The following is a 20,725-nucleotide window of genomic DNA, read 5'->3' as shown; positions in this document are numbered from 1 at the left end:
AATCAGCAGTCGTTACACTCTCTTCCTGATTGCCGCAGGCCCTCCGCGGAAAACGACGTCTTCAAGGGTCCTGTGCGAAAGACCATCTTTGCTCGCTTTTCTTTGTGCGTCGAACTGCGGGCATAGCCAAATGAAATGTTCGACGTCACCGACATCACCACAGAAGGCACAAAGCGGGGAAGCGCATCGTCCAGTCTTGCATGACCAAGCAGGGGTGTACGCCGAGTGCCTTCTCATGCGGTACAACAGCGTTGCTTCTTCGCGAGTAAGTCCACGGGTCACACAGGCTATAGGTGTGTAGATCGCCCTAAAGTGAATGCGGATTGCGTCCTTAGAGTTATGAAGCTTTGGGCGCTCTCACTTTTGGGAAGCATGTCATCGCTAGGCGTGTACGTACGTGGGGTGGGATCAACTAAAATTTGACCTTAAGTCTTTTGCTCATTAGATATTCAATCAGTGCCAGAGATTGCCTTGTAAACTTCTCTCGAGGTAGGCCATAATCGTTGTAACGCTGGCTTTGAGACCGTCAGCACCACAACGTCTCGTGCAGAATAGGTGCGTAGTTTTCGCGAAGCCGAAGCAATTGCGGTGCTTTGTGCTGTGGAAGACGAAACTACGCGATTCAGGCGGCCAGACCATGACACATCAAGGGAGGAGACGGGGAATGCAGCTGCGCAGCTATCTGTTTGTGCACACACCGACCCGTTTGTGTATACTCGTAGCTGGCTTTTAAACGCTGTGCTCAAGTGGTCCAGCACGAGAAACGTTGCTTCGGCAGCTGAAATGGTGCGTTTCGCCGGCAGGTGGGGTACACTAAGGCTGCAGGTGACATCCGAAAAAGCCCATGACGGGTCGCAGCGACTCCGTTTAGACCATTCCAATCCTAAACATCGGAAGTTGTTCAGCGCCGCACGGAAATGGGAGCGAGTTCTTGCTCTTAGCCGCCGCGAAAGCACCGTGCCTGCATAAAAACACCTTTATGTAGCGCCTATTGAGCAACAGAAAGTTATATCGGGAGTTTTTCAAGTTGCTCTACAACTTCTTCACTGACGCTTTTCATCTGATTATAATATTTCAGAAGTTGATCAATTCATGGCGAAATGAAAAAAAAAATCGTCTGAGTACCGTCCAAGAGGCGGCACGCAACATTACCTTGGTTCAGTACAGCTGCGTGACATTTGCGTATATCTAAAGTTTGGCTAAAGTTACGTGGGACACCCTGTATATGCAGTACTGGAGACAGGACCGGCATTAATCATTACAGGGCTTGTATATTTAATACATACGTGCTACTGCTGTAGTTTATATGTGGGTGTTTCTAGCCTCTCAAAAGCATTTTTCTTTAGTAGGGGAGGGGGGAGGGGGTGCGTAGGAGATGCGTTTGCTTCCCCCAAGGTCCTTTCATGGAAACGAAGACGCTCGGTGACATATAATTCCAGTAACAGAGACAGAGAGAGAGAAGGGAAGAAGGAAAGGCAGGGAGGTTAACCAGACTGAGTCCAGTTTGCTACCCTACACGTGGGGAGGGGAATGGAGAGAGAGAGAGAGAGAGAGAGAGAGAGAGAGAGAGAGAGAGAGAGAGAGAGAGAGAGAGAGAGAGAGAGAGAGAGAGAGAGAGAGAGAGAGAGAGAGAGAGAGAGAGAGAGAGAGAGAGAGAGAGAGAGAGAGCTTAGGTGTAGGATGTCTGTAGTCGGGCACTCAAGTCTGTTGCCTTCAGGTAGTGAAAAAGCGCTGGAACTGCTTTCTGCGCTAATGAACTGTGGGGCCAGGCTCCCAAGATCTTCGCTTCCGTAAACGGCCTGTCATCCAGTCTATTCAAGGCACACTGGAGAGTCTCACGTTGATTATCGAAGCGAGAACAGTGGCACAGAAGGTGACTGATGGTCTCTTCACACTTGCACTTAGCGCACATTGGTGAATCCGCCATTCCAATACGAAAGCTCTAGGAGTTGGTGAATGCTGCTCCTACCCACAGCCGACACAGCAGTGTTGCGTCACGTCGTGGAAGATTCGCTGGTAATTTAAGTTTCAGTGATGGGTCGAGGCCGTATAAACGACACTTAGAGTTCTGTGGTGTATGCCAGTAACTTAACGTGATGGTACGAGCGAGACTACGAAGCTCTCTTGCAGCGTCGACTCTCGATAAAGGTATAAGGAGTGTCGATGAGCCAGCCTGGGCACGTCGGGCAGCGTCATCGGCGAGGTGATTACCAACGATGCCACAATGTCCCGGCAGCCACTGAAATATGATATCATGTCCTCGTTCAGAAGCACAATGGCAGGTTTCGTTGATTTGTGACACCAGCTGTTCATAATTGCCACGTCGTAAACTTCGCAAGCTCTGGAGGGCTGCTTTCGAGTCACACAATATTGCCCATTTGTTGGGTGGTTCTTTTTCAATATATTCGACAGCAGCGCGAAGAGCGGCCAGTTCGGAACCTGTAGATGTCGTTACGTGTGAAGTCTTAAACTTGATGACGACCGATTGATATGATAGGACAACGGCACCCGTAGAATTTTCCGAGGCGGAACCATCCGTGCAAACATGGATTCGGTTAGCGTATGAACGATGCAAAAGTTCCAATGTGATCTGCTTGAGAGCCGCGGTGGTCAGGCTAGCTTTCTTCACTATTCCTGGAACAGCAAGGTACACAGGAGGCTTTTTCAAGCACCACATAGGGGATGGCGTTCTTGTTGCGGTTGAGTGCCTCAAAGACAAAGAGTGCCGGTTAGCGGCAATTGATCTGGAGAACGCTGCCTTGGGTCTTTTCTCAGGCAAGCGAGCGAGATGGTGGTAAAGCACTCTGGATATATGCGAACATGCGCCCGGAGTGCGTCGATAGCTATAGAGGTCAATATTGGGTGGTCTCCCGCGGTGGCAATTGTAGCCACAGTTGAAGCATTTCGAGGTAGCCCAAGACATGTTCGAAGGGCTTGGCCTTGAATGATCTGTAGGACATGGATGTTAGTTTTGTTAGCATTGGACAGCACTGGTGTGCTGCATCGCAAGTATCCTAGAAAGAGCGTCCTGTATAGTTGAAGCATAGGTGCCACGGATGTGCCCCACGTTTTACCGGCAAGAAACCTTAGTATATGGGAGATAGAAATAAGCCTCTTCTTCAAGTATGAGATGTGGGGGCTCCCATGAAAGGTATCTGTCTATAATAACGCCTAGGAATCGGTGAGTTTTTGCGTAGGAAATTGGTTGGTGGTCAATAGAAATGGGGTACCAGGTCATGGGCTTGTGGATAAAAGCGACTAAGGCGCACTTCTCGGTCGAAATGCTGAGGCCTTGAGCACGCAGGTACGATGATATTAGGGTCACTGCTTTTTGGAGCCGTGCACGCACCTGGAGACGCGTAACTGCCGAGGCCCATATGCATATGTCGTCAGCATATATGGAACAGTTTACTGTATGTGGTAGAACGTCGGCAAGTCCAAGGATTGCAAGGTTGAACAAAGTGGGGCTAAGAACCCCACCCTGAGGGACGCCACGGCAAGTGTAATGATCAGCGGTTCGGCCATCTGCACTGTGCACAAAGACGGATCTTTGGAATAGATAGCTCCGAATCCACCGAAACATGCGTCCACCAATTCCATTATTTTCCAGGGCATCTATGATGGCTTCATGCGTTACATTATCATAGGCGCTTTTCACGTCGAGGAATAGTGCAACCGACATACGCTTGTGGTGTATTTCTTGTTGTACAAACGTGACGAGGTCGATGACGTTGTCAATAGAGGAACGGCCTCTTCTAAAACCAGCCATGGCCTCGGGGTATACGTTGTGGCGCTCAAGATACCACTCTAGACGGGTAAGAATCATTCTTTCCATGACCTTCCCAACACAGCTGGACAGCGCAATGGGTCAGTAGGACGCTAGGTGAAGTGGCGACTTTCCCGGCTTTAGGAGTGGTATCAAGCGGCCGGACTTCCACCGCTCAGGAACGACGCCATCATTCCATGACTGGTTGTAACATTCCAGAAGTCTACCTCGGCCATCTTCACCTAGGTGGCATAAAGCAGCGTAGGTGATGCCGTCTGGTCCTGGCGACGATGAGCGCCTGCATGTGGCCAGAGCAGCGTCCAATTCCTCAAGTAAGAAGGACACATTCAATTCTGGGAAGCGTGTCGCAGGAATCTCACCCAGAATTTCGCTATTGATGGTGACCACACTGCCCGCAATCTTCACACAGAAATCTTCGGCTATATCGACCTATGAGCGGCCTTGATGGAGGGCTAGGGCTGAAAACGGGTGTCGTTGCTGTGGAGACGAGCCAAGGCCGCGCACCGTCTTCCATATGATAGACAGTGGCTTGCGGGGGTCAAGTGATACGCAGAACGTCTTCCACCGTTGTTCCTCCAGCCTGTCCATACGACGTTGGATTTTTTTCTGTATACGTCGATTACAAAGACGGCGCCGAATAAAACAACACACGAAGAAGGGTGACACGAGACAGCACGTATAGGCGCTAGTGCGCCTACGTGCTGTCTCGTGTCACCCTTCTTCGTGTGTTGTTTTATTCGGCGCCGTCTTTGTAATCATGCTTAACCAACTAGCCCACCAACACATGCTCTGTATACGTCGAGCGACTCTAAGGTCATGAACTGACTTCGTGCGCCTGTATCGCATCTCGGCCCTTCTTGCGAATCGTTCGAAGTCGCTGAAGTTCCATGTCGAAATCCGTATGTTTTTTAGCGGATGTAAATGTGTACTTAGACGATTCCAGTACACTTGTAATAAAGTTCTCAATGGTGCCGGTAAATCCTTCTTTGCATGCCTCTTCCACCTTTGTCTTATATGTTGACCACTTTATATATACTTGTCAGGAAGTAGAAAAGGAGAAGCTTCCAAATCCAGTGATACTTAAGTAGGTGGGAATATGGTCACTGCCATGAGTCTCGATGTCAGAGAACAATCGAACATTTTGACCAAGTTGCCGTGACACCAAAGTTAAATCTAAGCAACTGCTATAGTTCGAACCACGCAAGTACGTCGGACTGCCATCGTTCATAATGCTGAGTTCATGGTCGGAAGCAAATTCCACAAGTTTCCGGCCCCTGGAATCTATTCTGGAGCTTCCCCAAGCCCAGTGATGAGCATTAAAGTCTCCCGTGATAAAATTCCAGTAACAGTTACCACAATGACCTCATATACTACTCGTGGCAACGAGAACAAAGCATCTTCTTGTCGCTTTCTCTTTCGCAATGTTTGTTCCCAGCCAATACAAGCCAAGTTTGCAGTTTTGGTTAGTGTTCCTGCGCAGTTATCTATGTACAGCCTCAGGTTCCTGGGAATTCTGTGTCTCCAGAGAGTACGACTGGCGCCGATTCAACGACACGCACGCAATGAGTACTGAGGCCGCCGCTCCGAGCGAAAAGCATTGCCGTGCTTTGCCGACGCTTCATCTAACGACTCCACGCGACACGTCGGCACACGGGCACGTCAAGACAGGCCGGTGGCGACCGGGCACCTGCCTCCACACACCCGCAGTAGACGAGCCGTTCTGGCAGCGGGGGAAGGTGTGTTGGGTGGGGGGCACAACATCAAAAGGAAAACCGGGCCAACTGGTGGCGGCGACGGCCACATCGCGATCGCAGCCAAAGTAAACAGCCACACGCCGTCGTCTCTGCTATGCGCCTCGATAGTTTCGTGCAGTAGATGCCCTCATCAAGGGGTCCAATCGAGAAATGAAGGCGCGGAGTGGTGCGGGGGTGAGAGCGCGCTCCCAGACTTTGCACACGACGGCGCTTCGAGTCGTCTCCGCCATCTATTTCGAGCAAAAGAGGCCGCGCAGCGGTAGCCTTCAAAAGGACGACACGTGTGTGACTTATGGCGAGGCCACGAAGTGACTGTAATTGATGCTGTCGTCTGTCCGAACGGCTGGGAGAGGGTCGGTGCTTTCCGTCGCGTAAGCACCGTGTGTGCGTCTGGAGTGCCGAAATGCGGACAAAAGCGTTTTGGAAGGTATTTTGGTGAATGCCCTAGGCCGACACAAAGTTTACGTTATGACGGTGTTGCCCTTAAATTTAGTGGCACGGCTCAGAGTCATGGAGTAACAAAACCTAGCGACAGGTGCGCGGGAAGTCTTCGCCTTTCGAAACAAAACAACACGCGCGCGAGCAGAAGACGCAGAGCGAAGCAAGTAGATCCACACGTGTCCACGTCTTTCGGCACTGCACAGAATTAGGGAGAGGTGCAGTGGGTATAAAGGGAATGTGTAGCAGAGCTGCGCGAGCCGCACGAGTTTGCGGTGCTTCTTTCGCGGTCCGCGGCGGCGGGAGAAGAAAGGGGGCAGACGAGACGGAGAGAGGGCGGGAGGGAGCGCCGAGTGGCTTGGCCAAAGAAGAATGCAAGAGAGTGGCGAGCCGCTCGCATATCTGATTCCACGACTGCAGCCCTTCCCGGCAACCCTTTGCTTCGCACCAGGAGCGAGCGGCGGCCGTGGAGAGAGAGAAACAACGTGAAGCGGGAAGGCTCGCACTCACACACACGCGCACGCACGCACATGAGGCATCGCACGCCGCCAAGAACAGCCAAGCTACTAAATTAGACGGCGGCGGCGGCTGTTACCTCGGCCCCCAAGAGAATAAACAACCCGGTCCGCCGCCGCCGCCGCCATGCACCGAGGCTTCAGCGCGACACCGTTGTCTTGCTCGGTGCCTCGCAAGACAGGCCGAGGAAAGAGAGTTCTGCGGTGAGGCACCTTCGAGCGACGACGGCACGGGTGCAGCGACCGCGGAGGAACGGCTCGCGTTTCCGTTTCGTTGCCCGTAGTCTCCCTGAATTCTGGGCCGGTCGCTGCATTTTTGTTTTTAACCTTGAAAAGAAAAAAGAGTCTGAACGGGCGTAGAGAGGCATTGGGTAAACACGGACTCGGCTGACAGTCCATTCCAGTTAAACTGCGGAGCAGTAAGCAATGAACGTGACACATGCTTCTCGGAGCGACTCTGTTGTGTCCGTCTGCCCTGCAGGAGCACAAGTACATGAGGAGAGAGAGGATGTCGCGTAGTCATATTAACAACTGAGAGTAATTTGAGAGCAGCATAATTCAGAAAAAAATCAAAAGTAACACGGCCATCATAGAGCGACTAGGCAGACGCTCGAACAAAGCTGAAATTTCTTTTTCCTTTTTTAAAGGGCGCCGCTCAACGAACAGCCTGCACCTGCAGCGGATGTCTCAAGTGGGTTCTGCACAGGCACAGTATCGTATCTGCTTTGAGTGTGTGTTTCTTCGCCGGATTGTGCTTTCATTTGGCATGTACCAACAGGGCCGTCCAGCTAGCTCACTCAATACAGTCAGACGCCTCATTGCTATATAGAACCGCTTATAGACCATAGTATATTATGTCCACACAGCTTCGCACGCGTCTCAAAGGGATGCAAAGATCAAAGCTTCGCTCTGAGCAAGTTAACGTCGCACTGGCCCACATTCTACATATTGGCCTACTACCTTGCTGTCACTGCTGTGAAAGGTGATGCAGCTGTATGCTGCAAATAGCAAGCTAGCAGATGCACCAATGTGAGGGGAAAATATTCGGTCGGTATTCTTGTCGCGGTTCTTTCGATACTTTAATATGTACTGATGCTAAGGTTTCGCACTAAATATAGCACACGTGTAGTAATCATTTGAAGGCCCGTTTACGACTAGATGCAAATAATCTCCTCGATTTATGGGCATACCGCGGGCACGTGTCGAGTGTGGCCAACATGTCACGACCATAGCGTTACTATAAATTTAGGAGGACGATGTTACCTGGTTCCACAGCATAAGCTGCGATATAGCGCCGATTTGCTCCCACAACTTCTCTTATATATGACCTTCAGTGCCACGGCGCCATTATGAGCGATACCGCCGATAGATGAGATGTAAGATAACCTTTAATAATTTTGCAGTCATAAATGCGGCAATGGCTGCAGGGCAATCGCAAGAGATGCTTGCACCGACGGCGTTCATACAAACGAGAAAGCCGCGTACACCAAAACAAATAAAGCCCACTTAGCACCTAATAAACTGACTCCCTTACTTCACAAGTGGAGACGATTGCATATCTTGTGTACAAAGACGGGCGAAACGAACGTTGGCTGATGTATTTTTCCAGCCCCTCTATCAATTCACGCGCCTGTCGCAGTAAGCTGCAACACACCTTTTACCAACTTCCATATTCCGTGTTGAGGAAGGAGGTTCTTTATCTGCACGGCAACGTACGTCGCGAGAGGGTTTTCTCACGACCTTGGAGGCAAGCAGAGACGTCATGATATCTCCAAATATTTCTTAATTGCATAATTACTGTAACTGAAATTCCAGCACGTGACCTACAGCGCACGCGTGGTCGCCTACAGACCGCATATCATGGAGAAGTACGCCGAAGGAGGAAGCTCGCGAGCAAGGGTGATTTTGACGCAAGCGCTATTAAAGTAAATACGTAACACGCACGCCTAGACGTCGGCGTTAAATCTGCGCTTTAATCGCTTCAGACGTCTCGAGCGAAGGAGCTGCACGGCTCGTATGCGCCAGCATAATGTCGAAGTATAAGCAAGAACAAGGCACGGCAATTGTCATTGTGTCTCACGTCGTCGTGAAGTTTTGTTCTGTTTAATGTGTCTTATGGCAATTAAACCATGCCTGCACGCGAAAGGTACAGACACTACGCACACACGCGCAAACGCAAGCACGGAAACACACACAGAAGCACGTGCAAACGCAAACACGCGTACAAACATATACAAATATAGAGATGCAAACACATAAGCAAAAAGCAGCGCGTGGGTCCGCTTCGCTGCCATTTCATTTCCTTACCTTTTCTCTATATTTATTTTTGTTTACCTTAATAAATAACCTTATACTACCGCGATTTGGCCATTCTATATTGTTAGGTTATTTTACTTTGCGAACGTATAAATCCCGGCAACCATATGCGACATTGATGAATCACAGCCCAAATTCCTGAGAAACAGAGCGCTCCGAGACAGAGACCATGGCATCCGACCTGCTTCTTGTTATAGCCTCGGAATGTTTTCTCGACAGAGAACTATAGGTGCTTCTGGTTTCCCAGTTTCAAGTTAAAGTTCCGTTTTCTTTTTTCGATGCCCTCGTGTACCCTGCTTTCCGCCTGCCACTCGAGGACATGCTTGCACTGGCGGATATACTTATGATCCGCTCACAAATGTCATTCGCAAATTAACACTAGTGATGCTAGAAAGATGCCACCAATGGTTGAGAATATACCAGGACGGTATCCCGTATTAGTGAATACAAAGTTGCAAGCAAAGTTGTTGCGACGTTCGCTTACAGCAACTACTGCATAGTTGCTCTGAGGTTGCGAAGGCATGCTGAACATTTCATACGGCGCCCCAAAGTGCCCATAGCTTTGAAATTACTTTGAATATTTCTCCAACGCACGCCTCAATTGTGCGAAGTTCAATCTTGATGCTCCGAGTAGTTTGCAAATGGCACCTGTAGCGTCCAGAATAACCCCAATCAGCGCGAACTTGAGAAATTCATTTGATTGGGCGCACGCACACACACACGTGCAAACGCAAACATGACAGTGCATTTTTTGCGTGTTCATGTCAACATGCTCTTTATATTATCGATGATCGCCTATCATGGCGCCCTGCCGTCACCTCAGTGCGGCGCAAATCGCAGTCCCTGCTCAGACATGCGGTCGCCTTGACTGCTAGGGGCGACGGCTGTGACCAGATGACAGCATTACAGCTATATCAATGATCTGTGCTTTCTGGCGTGACGTATGCCTTGCCAGTGTTGGACGTGCCACCTAGTTTGATGTCTCAATTGGAACGGGACCAACGTGTTGCCCTCCGAGTCATTCTTGGCTTACCTCTTGAGGCGCAGTCTGTTCCATTACTCACTGACGCACACCAGCTGCCCCTGCGGCTGCAAGCAGACCAGAGGGCGTTATATCATGTAGAGCGTCTGCACCGAGCATCAGATGGACAAGCACTTATTAACCGGCTTATTCAGCGACCGTTCTCCCGCATGGGGAAAATGGTGGCATTGTTCGTTGCCATTGTTCGTAGTTCAGAAGATTACTACCTCACTGCCAACTCCGAAGGAAAACAACAAATGCCCCTTCCCTATTCGTCTTTCGATTCCCGAAATACACAAAAAGTCTGTCCAGCCTATTTCGCGCTATTCCAGTTGGCCAAACTGCACTTAGGTGAGAAATATGGAGACCATCTTAAAGCATTTACGGACGCATCAGTATAAGCAGCGACGCTCAAGGCGCTGCAGCAGCTTTCTTCTGCCCTTCGACAGACATAAGAAGGGTGTTTCAACTACCTCATCCATCCTCATCAACAACTGCGGAGCTGGCAGCGATTTATGTTGCTCAGAAGTACGTACAGTAAGAAATAAGCACATCGAAGGTCGTCATCCTTACAGACTATACCGTGCTGCCCTTAGCAGGCCGTTGAGAAAGGATGCCAATAGCCCGATTCTAGGCAGTATAGAGTCCGCCGACAAAATTACTTCTCGTGGGGTGTCCCTCATTGCCCAGTGGATACCTTCGCACGTGGGTATTGCTGGAAATGAGGAGGCTGATCGCCTCGCTTCAACTTGTGCTCACAATGGGAGTGACTGCGCAGAAATTTCTTGTATGATTGACAACGGCCGTGTGTTAATCCGCCGATACCTCCTAAAGCAGCCACCCAGACCAATGTGTTGCAAACGGCTCATTCCCTCCTCATGTTCCTGTTTATGGCTTGCCTCGTAGAGCCAGAGCACTGTTAGTGAAATTAAGGGTTGGCTCTGTGTTGGTGCGCGAACGCTTGTATCGTCAAGGACGCGTGGAGAGTCCGTCGCGTACGTCCTGTGGCTCCTGTGAGACACCTGAATACCTTATGTTGCAGTGTCCCGCATTCGTCACACAACGTGCGCTGTTAATTAAGGAATATGGACTGATTGGACTCAAGTGTACGACCCTTCACGATTGCCTGTTTCCGAGAGGGAGTGCTGCTCAAGGCTACGCCCATACAGCCTTGCTAACTTTCATGCAGAGGACTGATTTGGCCTCCCGTTTATAGACATGTTTTTCCGTGTTCCTACTTTCTTTTGTCCGTGTCTCTGTCATTTGTTTATTTCCTATTTTCTTTCCCATTTCTTTGTTTCCTATCTTCTTCTCCACTTATCCGCTTTTGATTCCCTCCTCCCTAAAGAGTAGGCAGGCGGTTGTGTCCCTCTCGGTGGCAGTTGTCCGCTTGCTCCCTTCCTGTTTTCTTTGTGTGCTTGTATGTTTCCATAACTACTACTACTACTACTACTACTACTACTACTACTACTACTACTACTACTACTACTACTAATAATAATAATAATAATAATAATAATAATAATAATAATAATCTTTGTATTGCCACCACATTCCGTACCGGCACATGTCCAGGTTGTTCTGAAACTACGCACTATTGAAATTTCTGCATAGCTCCAAAATGCAGTCCAATCAACATTGACAATTTTTCAGAACGCCCCTAATTATACTCCGCGCATTTCGAACCTAGCATGTCCACGCATTGTCTTCGACTTGGCGACAATGATCTTCGTCGACGTTTAGAGCGGACCACCGCCATCGATAGTCCCATTACCTGCCTCACTGTAAAATGACAACGGTGTACCGTTTTATATCAAAGTACACTCGGAAGAAGTCCAGCAACTATATACACAGCGTCACGATATTTCGCGAGAAACCGAAATCAGAGCTGCCGCAATCAGTGTTTCCCTCAACTTGCCACATCAGAGAGAGAGAGAGAGAGAGAGAGAGAGAGAGAGAGAGAGAGAGTGCCGGCTTCCTGTTTTGCCGGTATAGTCTGCAGAGAGAGGCGGTTTAACGAGCAATTATCACGCTTGTTGCCTCAGAGGGCAGTGGCCCTTCTCGTCGCCAGTTGGCAACAAAAAAATAGTGTCTGTTATCTCACCTGACTAGACTATGGCACGTTGCCTTTTATATTGCGAGCATTCGGTCGACCGGCGAGCGAGCGTCATCGCTTATCGCGGTCTCGAAAGCCATCGCGGGTTCCGGTCTGACGCACCGCGTTACGATGCCAAGGGCACGGCGCGGAAAGGCGCCGCTTTCCAGCCAACCGCTGGCGCTGACGCCTTGTTTTTCGGCCTCCCGCTACGCAGAGCGGCGCTTCTAAGTAGGCACAATACCGCGCCGTTGCGAATGAATCAGATGGCACTCATCAGCGGTGGGACAACACGATGAAGGCTAAATGCGGACTCGGTGAGAGGCGCGAACGCAAATAGCCAGCCGCGAGCGCCAAAGGCAAGAAAGAACGCTCACCCGTAGCCTTGTAACTTATGCGTCTCAGATGAGCGTGCGCTAGACGCAGGGAGGTGTAAGAAAAAAAAAATGTTTCCTGCTGTGGAAATAACTCGCCGAGAACGAAGCCGTACCGCCGCCATGTTAGGGGAGGGGGCGCCATTAATTCTGAAGAAGAAGCGCTTTCCTCACACTTCCAACGATTGTAAAATGTAAACTATTGCCGTACAGACGTTGGTCGACGTTAGCCGAGCATTTCAATTACTAAAGCAAAAAATTGGAGGACGCTTACGCTTCGCCTTCAAGAGTGGAACGCGACAGCGTTCCCGTCGACCCGCCAAGTGGTGTAAGACAATGGGCTACGGCGCAGCGACTACGCGCCCCGCATCGGACGCGGTGAGCGTCGAGCAACGCAGCGTTCGGCGCGACAACGAAATGTGCGCCTGAGCAAGCGACGCACGCCTGAGCCGTAGAAACAACTCGTTTCTAAGGCAACACCGCGTTCACTAGAGGCGCTTTTGTACCGCTTTGAAGCATCGAACTCGTGGCTCAGTCATTCTGCTTCTGGACGCCGTGCAGTACGGACGCAGAATGGAGGGCTCCTCGAGAGCTGCGAAAGCGGCCGACGTTGGCCGTGGTACCCCGTGTTCCGCGTTGCCCAAGGATTACCGTGTCATCTTGCCGCCGTTACCAACAGGTGAAGGACAAAGGCGCGCAGTTGTATTGCACTGCGACGTCACTGGACGGCCTTATAGAATCGACGACTTCCGGAAGCCCTTGAAGGATGCTGGAGTAATTCAGCAAGTAGGCGGAATTGGTGCATACCAAATGTCGCACGTGTGGCTGCTGAACATGAAGACAGATGAGGCAAAGCAGACGCTGCTAGACGCCGGACCACTACTGGTGAAGAACCGGACATGCCTCGTCATTGATCCAGCGAGGCAAGAACTCAGGATTAAGCTACATTGGGTAGCGTTCGACGTCACCTCTGAGACCATTCGACGAGCCTTCCGAGAGTATGGCGAGATAAAGGAAGTCATCAGTGATCGGTGGAAGGCCGAGGACTTTGAGGGCGCCGAGTCAACGACTCGTCTAGTGCGTCTTCTGCTGCGCGATGGTGTCACACCAGACCACATCCCACATCAGATGCGTCTTGGTAGCGGCACTGCGCTAGTGGTTGTGCCTGGACGTGCCCCGTTATGCCTTCGTTGTCACAACACTGGACACATACGACGTGAATGCCGAGTGCCCAGGTGTGCTGCTTGCCGAGCTTTCGGGCACGAGCAGGCTAATTGTACTCGCTCGTATGCCAGAGTTGCAAGCGTAGGCGGTGAAGCAGACCGGAGCGAGATGCTCATGGACGAAGAAGAAGCGGAGAGCGTGGCTGGGATGGTGGCGTCTATCAGGGACGCGGCCGCAGTGGCGGCGTCCACCAGCTCAGCAAGTGCGCAAGAGAACCAGGCTGCAGACGCTCGGGCAGCAGACGCCACTCTGGAAGACACTTCGACGGGAAAGTACGAACAAGGTTCGGCAGAGCGCCCTTCTGAAACCCACTCTTTAGGAAAGCAGCTGCCACTAAGTGCGTCCGGGAGTGGTGAGAAAACAGCTGAACTCAAGACCGCAGTAGGCGAGGCCGTTGCGACGCTCGAGGACAGTGATTCGACGGATGAGGCTGCAATGGACGCCGAGGCAACACCTACGAAGCGCCGACTCAGCAAAGCAAGCACGGCTTCTCAAGACACCCGGCTACGAGCAACGGAGAGGCGTGTGACCGAGCCTGGAACCAAAAAGCCTCGGGTGGCCACCAGCCATCAGCGGTCGGCGTCGCTTACACGCGGCGGCGGCAAGTCGACGCCCTGTGCGTCGACTGGACTGTGCTTTGCTACAAGGCAAGGTCTGTGAGGGGAGCGCCGTAGGCTCGGTCTGGTGTCACTCGCCAATATGGAGTCCTTAGAGAGGTCGATCAATATTGCAACACTTAACGTCCGAGGGCTTAGTGCCAACAGGCGGCAAAACCAACTTTACCGCCTCGTAACGGAGTACGATTTTGATATTGTAGCCATTCAGGAGACCAAAGTGGAGAGAGAGGATCAGACAGAGCGTATGGTGCGTCCTTTCACGAGACGCTATAACGTGTGTGTTGCCCATGCGGTGGGGAGGTCTTCGGGGTGCATTTTGTTAATTCGGCAGAGTCTTGGTGCTGTAGTGCAGTCGGTGACTACCTGTGAGTCAGGCCGTTTCATTGTATCTGACTTTTCCCTGTCAACAGAAAATTGGCGAGTAATTTGTCTTTATGCACCAACTCAGGCTCAAGAGCGAAAGCTTTTTTTTGAAGAAATAGAGACGTACGTGAAATGCGAGCGTAGACTAATCCTAGCGGGAGATTTCAATTGTGTCTGTACGGAACGTGACAAAACCAGTGGAAAACACAATGATGCAAGCACTGCTGTTTTGAAAGACTTGATTGCAGAATTTAATCTAGAAGACGTAGGTGAATGTCTTTGCGGTGGAAAAGCGGTCACCTTTACCCACTTTCAGGGTGCGAGCCATGCTAGACTTGACAGAGTGTACGTGTCGGCTGAACTAATTCAGTCGTGTCGAGATTATCGAGTCACACCTGTTGCATTTAGTGATCATTGTTTGGTTTCTTTCCGTGTTGGAAAGGAAAAAACAAATGGCAAAGAAATTTCCTGGGATCTTTGGAAATTTAATGCAAACTTGCTGAAAGACGACGAGTTTTGTGAGCAGTTTCTCAAGGCTATAGATAAAACAAAAACTCAAAACTTATATAGTTGGGGACATAAATGGGAAGTTTGTAAGCAAACAATTAAATTGAAAGCACTTGAAAGGGCCAGTGTCTTAAGTCACGCGAAAAAAGAACTCGAGTCCCGTCTTAGATTGAATCTGAAGCAATTATTGGAAGCTGAAAGTATACAACCCGGTTATTTCTTAGAAGACATAAAAAGCATAAAGCAAAAACTTGAGCTGATAGACCAAGAGCGATACAATGGAGCATTGATTCGAGCCAGAGCTGAAAAATGGAGCACAGGAGAAATGCCGACAAAACGTGCCTTGGGAGTCGAAAAGAAATATGCTTCCCAAAATGCAATAACAGAAATAGAACATAATGGGTTACTGTCTACCAACAAAGAAACAATAGCAAGTTGTTTTTTGGAATATTACAAAGTATTGTTTTCTCGTAGCCAAATTGACACTGATAGATTTAAAAAAGACTTCATGTCACTGATGCCAACATTAGATGATGAAACTAAGGAAGTATTAGAAGTGCCCATAACAGTAGAGGAAGTTAAGAATGCGATTGACCATTTAAATAATGGCAAATCACCGGGACCGGATGGCTTAAGCGCTGCATTGTACAAGGCGTTTAAGGGTGTTATCGCACCTGTTTTGACTGAAGTATACAACGAGGCTTACGCGAACAAACATCTACCGCCGTCCTTTTTGTCAGCACACACGGTCCTAATACCAAAAACTGAAGACCCAATCAAATTACGTAACGTCACATCGTATAGGCCGATTAGCCTGACAAATATAGACTATAAAATATTAATGAAAGTATTGGCTAACAGGTTGCAGACCGTAATAAAAGATTTAGTCGGTCCACATCAAACGTGCGGAATAAAAGGAAGGACAATTATGACAAATATACACATAGCACGATCAATCCTTGAATGCTGTGACGCAATGCAACTAAGTGTCGCTATGCTGCAGGTTGACCTTGAGAAGGCATTCGACCGCGTGCCGCACGATCTGCTTCTATGTATGCTTGAATATGTGAATGTAGGCAATGTGATCAGCGAGGGTGTGCGGATGGCTTACGCCGGATGTACGACGAGATTGATAATAAACAAATCAGTAGGTGAATACATACCAGTACAGCGCTCGGTCAGACAAGGGTGCCCATTATCACCGCTTCTGTTTTGCATATATATTGAGCCCTTTTGTCTAAGCGTAATTAGGAACAACGCGATACGTCGATTTCAGTTACATCAAGCCGAGGTAAGCCTTCTTGCTTACGCTGATGACATTGCAGTTTTCTGTGCTAATCATGAAAGTATAATGCATACCGTCAATGCTGTTAAAAGTTTCTGTCAAGCAAGTGGTAGTGCAGTAAACTGGGACAAGTGCGTTGGGTTCTGGCATGGGGAATGGGACGTCGCACCAAGGATGTTTTTGAACATTAAATGGCAAGAAACACCGACAAAATACTTAGGAGTACCCCTACAGTACTACTCTGATAATGAGCCTTATTGGAAAAAACAAACAGAGGTGTTACGTGAAAATGCACAAAAGTGGAAAGGATGGGATAAGTCGATTTTCGCACGGGCCACGACGTGCAACCTATTTCTTGTAAGCAAGCTATGGTATGTAATGCAAGTTTTGCATTGTAGCAGGTTAAATGTACAAAAAATGCACAGAGTGTTCGCGGTCTTTATCTGGAGCTCTCTATGGGAAAAAACGAGCCGAACAAATCTGTTTAAAAGAGGGAGTGATGGTGGGCTTGGTCTAGTGCATCTGTATGTGAGACAACTCGTCAGTCGATTTGTTTTTCTCAGGGATGTAGATCATACCTTTCTCAGAACTATGATTCAACTGAGGCTGGGTAAAGTGCTACCAGAGTTTGTTGTGTCTTCGGTGTGTCAGCAAGGACCAGTACGAGGATATCTAAAAGAAGTGGTGTCATCTTTCCGCTTCTTATCGGTGCGTTTTTCTTTGCAATATTTGACAGATGTGTCACGCAAAAAACTGTACAAGGACCTTGTGGATGTGTTATTTCCTGTGCCATTGTACCGTGAATTATACTGTGCAGGCAAAGGAAAAGATGTTTTGAAACGCGTTAAAAAAATGCTAGTTGCGCCAGGGGTTAAAACCTTTTTTTTTAAGCTGCACACAGGAACCTTACCTGTTAAAACATGGTTAGAAGAAAAGGGTTTATTTGTTCCGTGGGGTACCCATTGTTTGTTATGCAAAAAACCAGAGACAATTGAACATGTGTTTTTAGATTGCTGTGGTGGAGTGTTCTTCTGGGACATCTTACAGAGAACCTTGAAAAAAGAGTTGCCATTATATCCGCACGGAATCCGTTATCTCACGGTCGAAAACGACGATGGTGTACCTTTCGATCTGGTTATGCTCCTGGGCCTGCACAGTATCTGGCGAACTCGGACTGCTGTACACAATGCGGATATTGACGCTAGACCGGTTCGCGAATATTTTTGCGAATCAGTGTCCTATTTTGTCGAAGTGCAGAAGGTGCAGTCGTACGTACCAGAGTGGGTTCCAAGATTAGAAATGTTGTTGCAGATGCCGAAATACTGATGGCTTGTAGTCAGCAAACAGCTGACGGTTCTCGGTACTATTATCTTGTTAATCTGTTCTTCTGATCTCGTAAACTCTGTGAAAAGCGAGGCAATAAAGAAAAAAAAAAAAAAAACTCGTGGCTCAGTGGTAACGTCTCCGTCTCACACTCCGGAGACCCTGGTTCGATTCCCACCCAGCCCATCTTGGAAGTTGGTTTTTATTTATGAAGTGCCTGCCGTGATTTATCGCGCACGGCCAGCTCCGCGGACGCCGACACCGACGCCGACGACACCGGCTTTTCTGCAACACGAGCTCCTTAACGCTATCGCGTTAAAAGCACGTGGATCTGTGTGCGGACTTTATTCGGCAAGGCTCTGTGTAAGAGGCGAAGTCATGGACAAACGCTGGTTTCACCTCTTCACTTTGCACGCCCCATTGAAAGGGGCACTAAAGGAGAATGTTGAACGATGTTGTCACATATTTTCGAAGTCTCTACTCGCACGCTTCCCAAACGCAAAATATGACGCTAAAGTTGCCTGGAACCACCGGAGACTTTTCATTATTTACATATACATTTTCATTATCTTCATATATATATATATATATATATATATATATATATATATATATATATATATATATATATATATATATATTAGTAGCATTGTGTCGTCTCGCGTGCTCAAGTTGCGATGCACATCAGATAAAGCAATAACAACTATAGGTATAGGCCATCAGTCTGTTTTTTCACAGTAGAAAATGCAACGTCAGTACTACTTTTAAGCTAAATTAGACGCGAAATTGATAGAGGTGTGTGGCAACGCAGTGTTAAGTTAGCGCGCGCTACTGTACCCTTCCGTGATATCATGGACGTTCACAGCGTCTGCTCAGAATTAGGGAAAAGTTAATCGATAAGCAAGGATTACACTGAGTCACAAAGCAAACAACGATGCATCTTGACGAGTTCGGAAAAACCTCCCCGGATGCACAGAAGCGACCCAAACGCACGAAGGTGCCTTAAAATCCGCTATGTCAGATTGGCGTTGTATTTACCAGGTCCCTCATTGAAGAGGGCTAAATGTGATATTCATTTTCTCCACCAGTGATCAGCCTTTTATCGAAATATATATTTCAGAGCATCGCAGGGCGCCTGCTCTTTACTATATTGTTACTGGTTCCATATATTGGCGCTTGAGTGCAAGGAAACCCGTTGGTTGAATTATACGCAAGTTTTCAAGTTCCACAAAGCAGGCTATCTATAATTGAACTGGAGAAGGGGTGTGAGTCCCAGACAGCGGAGGCCTGTTTTTCAACAAGGAAGAAGGAAATGACACCCATTCGCTAGTTTTTCGTTGCCATGTTACTATACAAAGTTTGCGAACGAGGTACGAAACCAGAGTACGAAGGAACGGGAACTGACTGATCGCGACAGTCAACAAGTTGTCACTGTACGATGGCAAAGGATATGTCAATCGCGATATCCAAGGTGACCGTAAAGGGCAATCAGATAGTGCAAAGAAAAGGGTTTCTGACTATAGCGCTCTCAAATACAAAAAAAGCTCAAGTGCCGACGGTTGAAAGCGAGTAGCGCATTACCAGGATATTGGATGACGCAGAGAGAGAGAGAGAGAGAAAACTTTATTGCTCAGTTAATCGGAGTTATGGCAGGTCTGGGTGGGGCCCTCAGTCCAGGGCTCCACTGGCTCTTGCGGCTCGCTGAGCTTGGTCCAGGAGGGCCAACTGGCTCCCCTGATCCTCGCGTGCGAGTAGTGCCTCCCACTGCCGTACGAAGTCTGTGACGCTTAGAAAAGGTGAATTGACGTTGCTTGGCCGAGCCGTACATTCCCACGTTATGTGGGCCAGCGTGGGTTTCGCGCCGCACCACGGGCAGGTGTCGGTGTAATATGTCGGGTGGATGACGCAGAGAAGCCTTCGTTTTGGTAATGCAGCTCTTGAAAGCGGTAACCTTCTTACACCGACTTTTGTGAACTATGCTCAGGTCCACAATCGCCTCAGGGACAACATTCCCAGGAAAGACATGTATCGCTACCTCTTGCGTGCGCAGGTCTCAAGAACTCTCACACAGGGTGTAAGTGAGAAGGTTTGATACACTTCTTGCATCATAGCAGAGCCGTTTAACCCGTGTGAACGCTTGATGTAGTGCGTGAACAGGCTATAATTAGCCACGGCCTTGTGTAAAAGCACTCCTTGGCGAACAACGCCGCTGGCGCGCAGGGCAGACGAGGTCGTGCGGTGCGCGCGCGTCCAGCAGCAACGTCGCGTCGCATGCAGTGCGGAAGAGCGAATTTAGCGCAGCGGCTCCGACGCGTCAAAACAAGTCGACGAGAAACTCAATGCCATTCCCAGACGCGGCACGCCGTAGAGCGCGCACGGCCGCCTGGCTCCCCGAGCTCGCATCAAAACAGACCCGCCGATCTAGGTTACCTCATTCCTGGGGCGGAAGCCGGAGGGGGGAGAGTCACAAGAGAGGGGAGGCCATCCACCGCCATCTTGACTTCTTTTCGCTGTCGCCAACGGCTGCATTCTTTCTTCATTTGCTGTTATTATTTTTTCCTTTTCCCTGTTTTGCCGCCGTGCTTTCGCGCGAGCGTGCTTTCTGCTTCCGTCAGGTGCCTAGCAGTCCTCGTTATTCCCTAGGCTTTGAAGCGCATAGCCGCCGCGAGGATTTGCGGCGCAGTTGTCCCCAGTTGGCACGCTCCCTAGGAAGCTCACGTGACTCCCGGGTTCAACCCCCTCTGAAAGCGCTGTCGGTCGGCCCGCGTGCCGCCGCCTGCAAGCGCGACGACGGAAAAACGAGAGAGGAGAAAAAAAAGCGACCGGAGAGCTTGGGAGGAAAGGAGGGCGCCCCGACGAAAACAACCCCTAAAGATGGGAAAGGGGACGAGAGAGGACCTTGTTTACGTTTGGCGCTGAGAGCACGTGACGCGGCGTGCGTACGTCTCTCTTTCTCCTTGCCCCCCTCCAACTTTATATTTTTCGTTCTCTTTCTGTTCCTGCAGTGTGCGACTTGCGGAGTGCAGCTCCATCCGTCGTCGTCCTGCTCTGCGAACGGCGGCCGTATTCAGGCGCTCCTTTCGTGTCATTTGCTTAGTTGTATTTT

At 49.4% G+C, this 20,725-nt stretch overlaps 1 protein-coding gene and 1 long non-coding RNA gene across 2 annotated transcripts in view; one reads left to right on the top strand and one right to left on the bottom strand.

The window, feature by feature from the left end:
- LOC142570900 (uncharacterized) overlaps positions 1–20,268 on the bottom strand; it is a 40,960-nt gene extending 20,692 nt beyond the window's left edge. Inside the window, exons 1-2 of the long non-coding RNA XR_012825711.1 lie at positions 20,050–20,268; positions 9,844–9,899 (exon numbers count right to left, since the gene is read on the bottom strand). This is a non-coding gene — a long non-coding RNA (uncharacterized LOC142570900). The remainder of the gene's footprint in view (positions 1–9,843; positions 9,900–20,049) is intronic.
- Positions 12,630–17,061, top strand: LOC142572293 (uncharacterized). Its single transcript, XM_075681284.1, has one exon. The coding sequence runs from the start codon at positions 12,874–12,876 to the stop codon at positions 14,182–14,184; it is 1,311 nt and encodes a 436-aa protein (XP_075537399.1). The 5' UTR covers positions 12,630–12,873; the 3' UTR covers positions 14,185–17,061.
- Positions 20,269–20,725: the final 457 nt, after the last annotated feature.

The sequence above is a fragment of the Dermacentor variabilis genome, chromosome 2 (assembly GCF_050947875.1).
Source record: "Dermacentor variabilis isolate Ectoservices chromosome 2, ASM5094787v1, whole genome shotgun sequence".
In the NCBI taxonomy this organism is placed as follows: Eukaryota; Metazoa; Arthropoda; class Arachnida; order Ixodida; family Ixodidae; genus Dermacentor; species Dermacentor variabilis.
The sequence above is the reverse complement of the archived record's forward strand: the minus strand, read 5'-3'. Positions and strand labels throughout refer to the sequence as shown.

Excerpts from the sequence above, each read along its gene's own strand:
- LOC142572293 (XM_075681284.1), top strand. The coding sequence starts at position 12,874 with ATGGAGGGCTCCTCGAGAGCTGCGAAAGCGGCCGACGTTGGCCGTGGT.